General features: G+C 44.9%; 1 protein-coding gene across 1 annotated transcript in view; it reads right to left on the bottom strand.

Annotated features, from left to right (window-relative positions):
- The window catches only part of Tbk1 (TANK binding kinase 1), a 39942-nt gene that overhangs the window by 24198 nt on the left and 2827 nt on the right, over positions 1-12917 (bottom strand). The window contains exons 3-6 of the mRNA XM_076554173.1: positions 8223-8363; positions 4977-5106; positions 1492-1673; positions 1029-1189 (exon numbers count right to left, since the gene is read on the bottom strand). Of these exons, the coding sequence (XP_076410288.1) occupies positions 1029-1189; positions 1492-1673; positions 4977-5106; positions 8223-8363 (614 nt within the window). The remainder of the gene's footprint in view (positions 1-1028; positions 1190-1491; positions 1674-4976; positions 5107-8222; positions 8364-12917) is intronic.

The following is a 12917-nucleotide window of genomic DNA, read 5'->3' as shown; positions in this document are numbered from 1 at the left end:
AATTTCACTCCAGAAATTTCTCCATCTTTTCTTTGATTTTTTTTTTTTTTTGGTTTACTATTAGTGACTTTGTGTATTGCTCGTTTCTCCAATCATATGGCAGCATATAAATGCATACAACACTATGGGGCTGGAGAGATGGCTCAGCAGTTAAGAGCACCGACTGCTCTCCCCAGAGGACCTGGGTTCAGTTCCCAGCACCAACTCGACGTCTCACAACCGTTTGTAACTTCACTTCCAGGCATCTTCTGGCCTGTCAGGCACCAGGTACACAGACATACAGGCAGGAAAACACTTATACACATAAAATAAAAATTTTAAATTATTTTCTACACTACCGAAATGCTTTATCTCTGGATGGAACCTGCAACCACAGGGAAAAAAATTACTGCCAAAATGTAATTTTTTTTTTTTTTTAATTTTTTGGTTTTTTGAGACATGGTTTCTCTGTATAACAGTCCTGGCTGTCCTGGAACTCACTTGTCCTGGAACCAGGATGGCCTCCAGCTTGCTGAGATCCACCTACCTATGTCTCCCAAGTGCTGTGATGTGTGTGCCACCACTGCCCAGCCCCAAATGTAATTTTTACGATGGTCAATCAGTTCAATGGAAGGCAGGAATTCAATTTACTTGGTTCTGGGGCTGGAGAGAGGGCTCAGTGGTTAGGAACACTGGCTTCTCTTCCGGAGGACCCAGGTTCCATTCCCAGCACCACATGGCAGCTCCTAACTGTCTGTAACTATAGTTCCAGGAGATCCGACACCCTCACACAGACATATATACTGGCAAAATCACCAGTGCACACGAAATAAAAATAAATAAAATTAAAAAAACAACAGCAAACAAACCATGACTTAGAAAACTATGCCAACACTCTTAGAAGGCCACATTCTTAGTAAAATCTAGGTAGCGTCAAGTATCAGAAAAAGGCAATTTTCATCAATTTCATTTCCTCAAACATATGGGGAAATAAGATGATATACATTAAAAAAAAGTTGTTTCTAATTTTAGATGGAGAAAGCACTTACATTACTTCTTTATTCCTACGAGGCCCTTCAAATGGTCTAAATGGCAGTGATCCGGTAGCTGCGTGATAAAACGTCACCCCGATACTCCAGAGGTCAACTGTAGCCCCGTATTTCTTCTGATGATCTTTGCGTAACACTGCTCTCTCATACATGTCAGGATGCTAGAACAGAAAAACACAGCTCCGGGGAATCTGACCACCTCACCCAGGCACACCTGCCTCTCAAGTGCTGAGACCAAAGCTGACAGTTACCGCAAGGAGGACGCCTCTGAGACTGTCCAGTAGAAAATGACTCAGGATGCGATCCCCAATTCCCTTCTTACCCACCATGTTCACCCGAACAGAAAACGGAGTCTCTGTCATAAGGTTGTGTAATATTTTGTAGACTCGTGACCAGTATCCTGTGTGTAATCCATCCACCGGGTCGGTGATTAAAGTGACATTTCCAGTCACACGCGACTTACCAAATACTCTTCTGTGCCGTACAGGGACACGAACTGCTCATCGTCCTCCAGCTCCCTAGCGGCACCGAAGTCCGTGAGTTTGTACACAGACTGCCCATCTTCCCCTATGACACGCATGATATTCCCCGGCTTGATGTCCCGGTGCACGATGCCGTTCTCCCGGAGGTGATTCATTCCACCCACTTCAGCAAGAGACACAAGACACAGGGAATGGGAATGCAGGCCTCTGTCTGTACACACATCTCACATTCACGGGTAGGATACGCATAGTCACTCAAACTGAAGCCTTTCTACGAGTTGGCTCTACGCCCTGTTATTCTAAGAAACAGATCCCCTCTCTACAAACACCCACATGCACACGGTCACACCCCGTGCACGAGTGTGCATGTATGCAATCTCATGTTAACCACAAGGAGTCTTAGGTAAGAGTTATGGACTACGGAAGTCTGCTGTCTCTGATAACTATTAGGCGAACGGAGCAAGAGTCTTAAGCGATGACTTCCTGAACTACTTTGGAGATGCAGAGAGAATAACAAAGGTCCCGTAGTTTTATACTTTGTCGTTGCTGTTTTCGAGACAGGGTTTCTCTGTGCAACAGCCTGGTTGTTCGGGAACTTGCTTTGTAGACCAGACTGGCATCAAACCCACCGTGAGCGATCCTCTGGGTGCTGGGATAGAAGCTGTGTGCTACCACGTCCAGCTCCTGCTTTAGTTATTTTACTTTGGGGAAAATGTCACAAAAAATGAACTGGCTTCAACATATAAATCAGTAAGACAGCGGCAAGGGGGGGGCACGGTGTGATCCTTGTTTCCGTGGGGACGTGTTCACGGTTGGTGCCAGTCAGTCTGTGTTCCTGAGGGCAAAGGCACCAACACTGTGGGGACAGGCAGGGCCCCCAGCTGAGACTAAGGCACCTACCACATCCTGGCTCCTCAACACTTACCCCCTGCTTCCCAAGAAGGTGTCACTTCACTTGTCTTCTAGAAACTAACAGGATAATTGAAGTGTGTGTGTGTGTGTGTGTGTATTTCTTATGCCTGACCATTCACTTCTGCCTGCTCACAGCAGCTCTACAGCCACGAGCAGACACTCTCATGTCCCCTAAGCAGTCACTCACCGGCTTTTTGTCTCTACGGACGGACTGACCTGTGCACTTCTTGAGAGTGGGATGATGTGACACTGTGGCTCTGACCTTCTGTCTCTACGGACGGACTGACTCTGTGACTTCACGTGAGTGGATTATGGGACACTGTGGCTCTGACCTTCTGTCTCGTGCTTCTCTCATTTTGTATTCTTTCAAGATTCATTCACATTTTAGCAGGTGTCAAGACTTCAATTTTATTTTTCAATTAAGAAATGGATTTTTTGCTTTGTATGTATGTATCTTAGGGTCTCTATTGCTATGAAGAGACACCATGACTACAGCAACTCTTAAAAAGGACACTTTGTAGATTTAATTGGTGGGGGGCTGGCTTACAGTTCCAGAGGTTCAGTCCGTTCTCATCATGGCCATGTGCAGACAGACAGGGTGCTGGCTACATTTTGATCAGAAGGCGACAGGAAGAGGACTGTGACACTGAGTGAAGCTTAAGCAAGAGGCCTCAAAGCCCGCCCCCACAGTGACGCACTTCCTCCAACAAGGCCACGCCTCCCAACAGTGCCACTCCCTATGAGCTTATGGGGGACAGTTACATTGAAACCACCCCACTCCACTCCCTGGTCCCCATAAGCTTGTAACTATACCATAATGCAAAATGCACTCAGTCCAACTTCACAAGTCCACATAGTCTACCATAGTCTCAACAATGTTGAAAAGTCCACAGTCCAAAGTCTCTTCTGAGATTCATGCAATCTCTTAGCTGTAATCCCCTATAAAATCAAAATCAGCTCAGAGCCAGTTACATTCAAACTACCATGCTCTGCGTGGTTAGTTTTGCCGACTCGACACAGGCTGGAGTCACGTGGGAAGAGAGGGCCTCGGTTGGTAAATGGCTCCATCAGACTGACCTTCAGCCATGTCTGTGACATGTTCTGATTGCTGAGTGACATGGAAGGGCCCAGTTCACTGTGGGCAGGGCCACCCCGGGGCAGGCGGCCCTGGGAGGCACAGGAAAAGGAACTGAAAACAAGCCTGAGAGCAAGCTGGTCTGCAGTGTTCCTCTGTGGTTTCTGATTCAGCTCTTGCCTTGACTTCCCTCAATGACAAACTGTGATCAGGAAGTGTCAGCCAGACAAACCCTTTCCTCCCCAGGTTGCTTCTGGTCATGTTTATCACAGCAGCAAAAACTAGAACCATAAGCTGATGTGATGTGATGTGATGTGATGTGATGTGATGTGTGTGTGTGTGTGTGTGTGTGTGTGTGTGTGTGTGTGTGTGTGTGACTGTATGTTTCTCGTCTTAGAGAAGGGGTCTCATGCTGAGGGCTGGTCTTGAACCTGACAGGTAACAGAGGACACCCTTGTACTCCCGATCCTTCCATCTTTACCTCACGAATGCTGGGAACACAGACCTGCCCCACCACATGGGGCTTCATTCTTTTTATCAATGAGTAATATTCCATTATATGGTAAATGACATCTTAGTCCATTTGCCAGCTGATGGAATTTTTGTTGTCCTGATTTTATTTATTGGCCATTATGAGTAATGCTACAACACAGATGTGTAAAATTTTATGTGGGTGTGTTTTTAATTATTGTGTAAGCCTGTTAGGATGGCTATGGCATACAGTTATCTTACATGTAGTCTTTCGTGGAACTGTTAAACTGTTTTCTAGGGGCTGTCTCGCTCTACAGCCCTGCAGTGATGCACAGCAGATCCCACTCTCCACTGCCAATGCCTGTTCTCGTTATCTGGATTTGACCATCTTCATGGGAAGAAGTGGTTTGTCATTACAACTTCCTCAGCAATTAATAATGTTGAGCACTCTGCAATACACTCATTGGCCATCTCTCTAGCCTTCTTTTTTGACAAATATCTGGTCAAATCCTTTGACAAATCTTAAAACTGTATTTGGTAGGGTGTCTGGACAAGACATCTTAGGTGTGATCTACAAACTCTTCTATCCTATGGGCTCTCTTTTCAGTTACCATCTCAAAGAAGCTGTAGCTTGTCCACTTTTACTTATTTCATGCATGGGTGTTTTGCCTGCAGGTGTATCTGTGCACCACATGCATGCCTGGTGCCTGTGGAGGGCAGCACAAAGCTGAACTGCTGGAACTGACCCTGGGCCTCTAAAAGAGCAGCCAGTGACCTTAGCAGATGAGTAGTCTCTCCAGCCCTGGAGTAAGTTTTTAATGCTGATAAAGTCAATTTTTTTGTCTAATTTTCCTTTTAGGCACTGTGCTTTTGGTATGGTTTCTGAGAAAACATGTATAAAAGTCTTTCGATTGAATATAGGAAATTAAACTTCATTTTATAATCTTTAAATAAAATACTATGAAACCATATAAATAAACATGTATAAAACCATATAAATAAACATACCCACATCTCGTAAAACAATTAAAAATTCTGATTCCGGTAGTCCATAGGCATTGGATGGCTCCTCTAAAACAGTGTATAAACTCCCACATGGACAAAATTCCATAATAAGCACTTTATGTCTTGTTGTCGTCTGGAAAACAAAGTCACTGAGTGAGAATCGACAGGAAACCATCAAATCTGACTGCAGGGCAGCACTTGTCTACCTGGCCTCACTCAGATGTAGGATGGGACACAATGACGAAGCTATGGTGATTCCAGGACTAACAAATGCTATGTTTTTTGTTTGTTTGTTTGTTTGTTTGTTTTTGGTTTATCGAGACAGGGTTTCTCTGCGTAGTTTCTCTCTTTCCTGGAGCTCACTTGGTAGCCCAGGCTGGCCTCGAACTCACAGAGATCCGCCTGCCTCTGCCTCCCGAGTGCTGGGATTAAAGGTGTGCGCCACCACCGCCCGGCCAACAAATGCTATGTTTACATAATAAACAGCTTCCAGTTTCTAGTAGACAAAGTGGATGGGCTGGGAGACAGCTCAGCATGTACAAGCACTTGCTGCTCTTCCAGAAGAACTGAGTGCAGCTCCCAGCACCCACAGTGCGTGGCTCACAACCACCTGTAACTCCAGCTCCAGGGGTTCCACCAATGTCTCTTATTCTCCCCAGGCACTGGAACACATGTGAGCATACACACACAAATAAAAATAAATCTGAATATATAGATATATTATATATAAACTAACGGGGAGTTTGGAAGACAAATCAGTTTGAAATCTAGCTAAATCTGAACCACAAGATCATGGTTGCACTGTTTAATGTTTTTGTTCAAATCATTTAGTTTCTTCTGTATAACAACATATTTAGGAAATCTCCTTCTTATGACAAGCACTTTTACTTCAAGGAATGGAGTGCTGGCCTTAAAGAGCAATGGGTGAGCTGGAGATGATTAAGAGCATGTACTGCTCTTGCAGAGGACCCGAGATCCCATCACCCACGTCAGGCAGCTCACGACTGCCTGCACATGCACTCCAGGGACCCGACGCCGGCTTCTGGCTTTCAAGGGACCTGCACCAGTAATGTACACTTATACATATAACTGAAAACAAAGCGTAAGGAGAACGAAGCAGACACAGAACTGGGGGGGCAGAACAGCTGGGTCTCTCAGCAAAGCTCTGGCTGGCACATTTCCATTTCGGGCAATTAAAATGCATCATCAACACAACAGCTTTATAAGGAAGAAGGAACCTCATCCAACTACACAGTATGCAGTGATCAGATACAAATTTTAGCAATCTGCAATTTTGAGTAAATCTTAAAATCTAGTATTAATTTTTGACTTTTGGTCCTTTAAAAAATTTTTAACCCAACCAGCCCCCAAATACTTCCTTAATGTATTTTATTTTCTCTGTTCAGTAGTCATGAAAAGAGAAACAGTTATAAAACAAAAAGATCGATTGTTTTCTATAATTCATGCCACTGTGTAGCTCGGGCTGGCCTGGAACTCGCTGTAGATCAGGCTGGCCTTGAACTGAGAGACCTCTTAGCTTCTGCTTCCTCAGTGCTGGGAGGAGATGTGTGTTGCCACCACGTCCAGCTAACTTTCCCTTTTGGAAATGACTTCTGGCCCTTGAAATCTGTTTGAAAGACGTGTTTTTGATCCAGGACTTTAGCCAGTGGGTAGCTAATTATGTGATTTTTCTTTTCTTTTAAAAATTTAGATAAGGTACATTATAGTCCAGACTAGCCTCAAACTATCAGCAATCCTCCTGTCTCAGTTTCTTGAATGTTAAGATTACAAGTTTGGGCCCTCATGCCAGCCCCCCTCCCCTTTTTTTAATTGAGACACATTCTAACTACATAGCTCAGGCTAGCTTTGAATCCTTGCTTTTCCTGTCTCATTCTCCTAAATGCTTGGATTATAAGAGCATACCACTACACTCAGCTAACAATTTGATTTTATGGAGGCTTTAAGACACATCATATATATTCTGACAAAGGTCCACCATGCAGAACATGATGGAGCCCTATAAAAACATCTCACACCGCCAGGTAATCCCAGTGCTCTGGAGGCAGAGGCAGGTGGACCTCTGTGAATTCAAGGCCAGCCTGGTCTACAGAGTGAGTTCCAGGATAGGCTCCAAAGCTACACAGAGAAACCCTGTCTCAAAAACAAATAAATAAACAAACAAACAAGAAAGAAAGAAAGAAAAAGGAAAAAGAAAAAGAAAAATCCCACAGCTTGGCAGTTTGGAAGGCTACTCTGATTTTCTGCTGCTGTTTTTGTTTTCTGAGACAATGTCAGACATTACTCTGCAGCCTAGGCTGGTCTGGCTTCTGCAGAAATCTTCTGACTCAGTGTCCCAAGTACTAAGATTACAGAAATACACCACTATGCCTGGCTTTGTGCCGAGAACTCGGTCTTGGGAGTTCTCAGCCGATACTGCTCTCTTCACTATACCACGCATTTTAACTTAGTCAGCTCTTCAATCATTACTATAATATCAGGATATCAATCCACATTTTAATGTATGAAACTATAATTTATACTTGATCAACCCTAATAAATCATTAGGAATGAACTGTAAGGCATATACAATAATATTTTAAGAGAAGATCTTTGTTGAATATTCATGTCTGAAAGCAAAAAGATCTTCACTTCGTTATTTCTAGAGTATTTCTTCCTAATGATACACTTAATTTTTGCCATTTTTCCTAAAATCAATTCTTTTATAATAAAGACTTTAATCTCTAAATTACTATGAATTTTTCTCATTTACAAATGTTTCTATCAGTGTCTTTTTGTTTTGTTGTAAAGAATTTCATTCTTTATTTATGTGTATGTGTGTCTGCGTACCGACAATGGCCAGCAGAGCGTACGGGATCTCCTGAAGCTGCGTCGTCACAGGTGGTTGTGAGCCGCCTGCCGTGGGTGCTGGGGACTGAAGCCCGGTCCTCTGGAGGAGCAGCAAATTCTCTTCCCTGCGGAGCCATCTCTCCAGCCTGTTCTTCTATAACTACGTGAGTTTTCCTCGTTACCTTTTCTTTTCCTTTTGTCACATGTAACACGAGTGATCCCATTTTACACCTCTCCTTCTTGGACCTTTCCTGGCTTCCCTTCTTGACTCTTTGTTTCTAGTCTCTGCCCACTGAAATGCGGGGGACAGAACTCTTGGGGACACGGTGTTTGTAACCTCCTGCTAGACCCTGTCTTCTGAGTGGGAGCCACAACATAACGGCAAGCTTGGTGGATACTTACCTCCTCTTCAATAGCAAATAACTTGACAATGTTTTTGTGGTTGAGTTTTTTTAACACTTCAAATTCTCTCATTTGAACATCCACTGGGCGAAGGAAGCTTATGTTATTAAATACTTTGACGGCATATAGATCACCAGTTTTCTACAAGACAAAGGGGAGGAAGGAGTCAGTCACGAACATGCCACAGCATCTGTACTCTCCCGGCACACCATGCACCCTTCAGACCGAGCTCCCAGAGCTAGAAGGTAAACAATTTGGAATTCTCCAAAGGTCACTGTTCTTGACATTACAAACAGAACTTACAAATGGTAGACCAGTGACAGAGAGAGTTATTCACGTAGCAGAAGGTAACAGCCCTGGTGTCAAAAGGGAAACTTCCAAGGCAGAAAATGAAACTCCAAGAATTTCCCAGAGCCAAACATTTACAAAGAAGAAGAAAGAGATGGGAAATTATACTCTACAAAATTCTTATCAACATTATCAAAGCAATGCAATTCAGTTTTCAGAAACTCTTGTCACTAGCTATGATCACGTGTGCTGGGACTCCTGAGAACAGAGGTCCAGTGGACTTCCTGGCTGCATTACGTCCCTGCAGGTAACCGTGGACTTCCTAGTTGATCAAGCCACCGCTGCCTGCACACCTGTCTTCAACTTCACCACCTAGACGCGGGGTGGGGGGTGGCTGGTGCAGTTTGTGCCTTCATCAGCGACCTCCAGAGGAGCGAGGACCTACTGACAGGGCATGCTGCAGGGTTTCAGCAGCACAAACTCCCCCTGGCTCTAAACTCACCCAGGCCCGCCCACTTCCTTCCAACCCTGGAACCAGCCAGCTCCTCCCCGGTGGCCAGCATGGGCCTTTTTGCATTCAGCCTCACTTTCCCCTATTTACTCAAGGTTGAATCTCCTCAAAGCCAGTTCTTCTTGGGGGTTCAAGCATGGCCTGCTTCAGGACGCCGAGTAGGGCCTCTCCTTTGGACTGTGCTTCCCCTTCCCATAGATGCCAATGCCTCCTCCTCTCACACGGAACATTATCGGTTAAAACTACCTGCTGCTGTTACTAATCTCACCTCTCACTATCAATATTCCAACCTCTCACTATCAATATTCCAACCACCATCTCTAAACGACCCCCACTGCCCAAGTCACACCAAGTACAAAGATGTGTGTATTTCCTTCTAATTGTCTCAAACTTAGTCTAACATACGGCTTTTTCCTTACAAATGCTTGGCTGCATTTACTATTTTACTACGTGGGTGTGTATGGGCATGGGCACATGGGTAGAGGTCAGAGGGCAGTACGCATAGTCAATTTCCTTCCCACCAGTGTGACCTGAGGACCAGACTTAAGTTGTTACATTTGGTGGTAATTGCCTTGAGCAGCTGAGCCAGATCAAACCCGAGGTTTCTAAGGGAGGAGAAAGAGGTGGGAACGATACAATGTATCAATACACACAATGTATCGATGCCCCAGGGTCCGCACTCCGGGAAGGTTTGTGAGGGAACGGGACCATGGGAATGCACCATTTCCATTCGGTCGCCTACGCCGCCATCGGCCACTCACTGCCACAAGTCACAGTTATACGAATGATAAGGACCTGCAGGGTCTGCACGCCCTTTCTTCAAGGCCCTTCTCTTCACCTTCACTGCGGTTATCATACCCATAGACTCCATCCGCCAAAACGGCAGCCAGCGAGTGGCGGCTTCAATAAGGAAGACTGAGGTCGAGGAGAACAGGGGGGTGGCTCAGTGCATAAAAGTACGTGTTGTGCAAGCCTGATGACCTGGCTCGGGGATCCCCAGGACCAACGGTGGCGAGAACTGACTCCCAAAAGGTGCCCTCTGGCCTCCAACATGTATGCTATGGCAATGTGCCTGCACACATATACCACACACTAATAAATAAAACTGTCTTAAAGATTAAATAATCCATATATTTGTAGTAACAGTACACTGAAGAACACCGTGTCCAGAGCAGTACACAGAGGGTGAATGTCATGATCAAAAAATTTTTAAACAACCAAAGGGGAAGCAGGATTTTTTTTCAAAAAGATTTATCTTTCCTTTACTTTTTTATTATTACATTTATTTTACGTGCATGGGTGTTTTGCCTGCATGTATGTTTGTTGGTGTCCTTGAAGGGCAGAAGAAAGCATAAGATCTCCTGTAACTGGGCACAGACCATGAGCTGCCATGTGGATGCTGGTAATCACACTGGGTCCTCTGAGAGAGCTAGAACCCTTCACCACTAAGGCAGCCTTCCAGCCCAATCGCACTGTTTCTAAGCAGGTGTTGCTGGAGGGCTTCTCTCCAGGTTCCCCAAGCCCTGCAGTCCCACAATCCTGTGGATATTGCTCTATATAAATAAAACACTGATGGCCAGTGACCAGGCAGGAAGTAGGTTGCCAGGCAGGAAGTAGGTGGGACAAGGAGAGAGGAGAATTCTGGGAAGCGGAAGGCTGAGGGAGAGACACTGCAGCTACCGCCAGGAGAAGCAGCATGTAAAGACGCCGGTAAGCCACCAGCCACGTGGCAAGGTATAGTTTTATAGAAATGGGTTAATTTAAGATATAAGAACAGTTAACAAGAAGCCTGCCACGGCCATACAGTTTGTAAGTAATATAAGCGTCTGAGTGATTATTTTATATGTGGATTGTGGGTCTGTGGGGCTTGGTGGAGCCTGGAGAGAAGCCCTCCAGCAACAGCAGGGGTACGTGAGGGTCTGTGTGCAGGTATGTAAACACCGGGTGCACGTGCTTGGAGGGCAGAGGCATCAGCTCTCCCTGGAGCCAGCTGATATGGGTGCTAGGACTAGAACCAGGTCCTCTGCAAGAGCAGACTGTGGTCTTCAATACCCTGCACCCCACATCCTGCTTTTTAGTACAGTCTTAAATACTTGAAGTTACTAAGAACAACCATTGGTTTCTGGAAATACATCTCTGGAGAGATTAATGACCAAATAATAAACTGGATCATAGAAACCTCTTAGGTCCATTCTTATCCTCCTCAAATCTATTATTTTTGGTTCCTACAATATATTTTAAAAGTACATCTTTGTTTTTTGAGACAGGGTTTCTCTGTGTAACTTTTGGAGGCTATCCTGGAAATCGCTCTGTAGGCCAGGCTGACCTCGAACTCACAGAGATCTGCCTGCCTCTGCTTCCCGAGTGCTGACCTCATCCATCCATTTATTCCTTCATCCAGTGAATATTTCAGAGCATCTACCATATCTAGGTACTTACGCGAAGGATACTGAAGATACAGGACCAGTAGATAAACTATCTAGTAATGCCAGCACTTTAAACACATGCCAACCAAGTTATCATTACTGACTGTCATTTAGTTTCCAACTTAAATCCTTCCTAAAGGCCCCTCCATACACAAGCAAACTTGGTTATAATGTAACGACCCCAGGCCCCCACAGTGCCCGACACAAAGTAACCATTCTAGTAACTTGACCCAAAGGAAGACAGGAGCTCAGGTGTGTTTCCAACACTACATTCCCTTACTCGCTTCTTGGCACAAAGCAAAAAAATAGAAAAACAATTTCTAGCAAATAAATATCGAAGCATGATCAAAGTGAACTTAAATAAGGACTCAGAATGCCTGCACAGTTCCAGGGTTAAGAGGAAACTGCTAAAAGCCATCCATATGACATCGATGACTCATTCTTTACGAGCCATACAGCTGTTTATAACCATATTCTCTCCCCAGAGGAAGCAGTCCCTCACCCATGCATGCCTGTCTCAATGGCAATCTCAAAGCTACGGGACAACAGAGGAGCCTTCCCAACTAATACATTCAGGGTTCCTGTGTCATTATTTGACCCATAAAAGCAATTCCCACTCTATTATTTTTTCAGCTTTCTGCACATGATCTTCAATTTCTCCATTTTAAATTTTCCTGGTAGTTATCTTTAATTTCATCCTCCAATACAGAATTCATCCAACCCGCCTGGGTTCTCGACCTGCTGCTGAGGTCAATCCTTTTACCTCCCTCCCACTTCTCCCAGAGCACACTGCCTCCCACCGGGGCACAGCCTCTAACTCTGGTCTCCAGGTTGAGAATCTCCTTTCCCACCAATCCACCTTGGAGGACGCCATTTTGTACTTTTTTTTCAAGACAGGGTTTCTTCGTGTAACAAACACAAAGTCCTGGAACTTGCTTTGTAGACCAGGCTGGCCTCGAACTCACATCGCCTCTGCCTTCCAAGCGCTGGGATTAAAGGTGTGTGAGTAGGATGTTATTTTGGAGACAGCATGAGCCCTTGGTTGAGCAAATCTTTCTGCCCACCATGCCTCCCTCTACCACACGTCACCATCGGGAAGTTAAGCAGGACGGAAGGAAATACTTTCCAATCAACTTCCAGTTTTTCCCATCCCATAAACTCACCACTGGATAGATGTGTTCACTGCCCCCTCCCCAAACTGAATCTTTTTTTTTTTTTTTTTTGTTTTGTTTTTTGTTTTTTGTTTTTTCGAGACAGGGTTTCTCTGTGTAGCTTTGTGCCTCTCCTGGAACTCACTTGGTAGCCCAGGCTGGCCTCGAACTCACAGAGATCCACCTGGCTCTGCCTCCCGAGTGCTGGGATTAAAGGCGTGCGCCACCACCGCCCGGCTCCCCAAACTGAATCTTAAGTAATCACAAAAATCATACAATCCTTTTTCTTTAGACCCTCCCTTCCCAAAAGGAAGTCAGA

Source organism: Peromyscus maniculatus, chromosome 18 (assembly GCF_049852395.1).
Source record: "Peromyscus maniculatus bairdii isolate BWxNUB_F1_BW_parent chromosome 18, HU_Pman_BW_mat_3.1, whole genome shotgun sequence".
NCBI classification, from domain to species: domain Eukaryota; kingdom Metazoa; phylum Chordata; class Mammalia; order Rodentia; family Cricetidae; genus Peromyscus; species Peromyscus maniculatus.
This window is presented reverse-complemented; position numbering and strand designations above follow the sequence as displayed.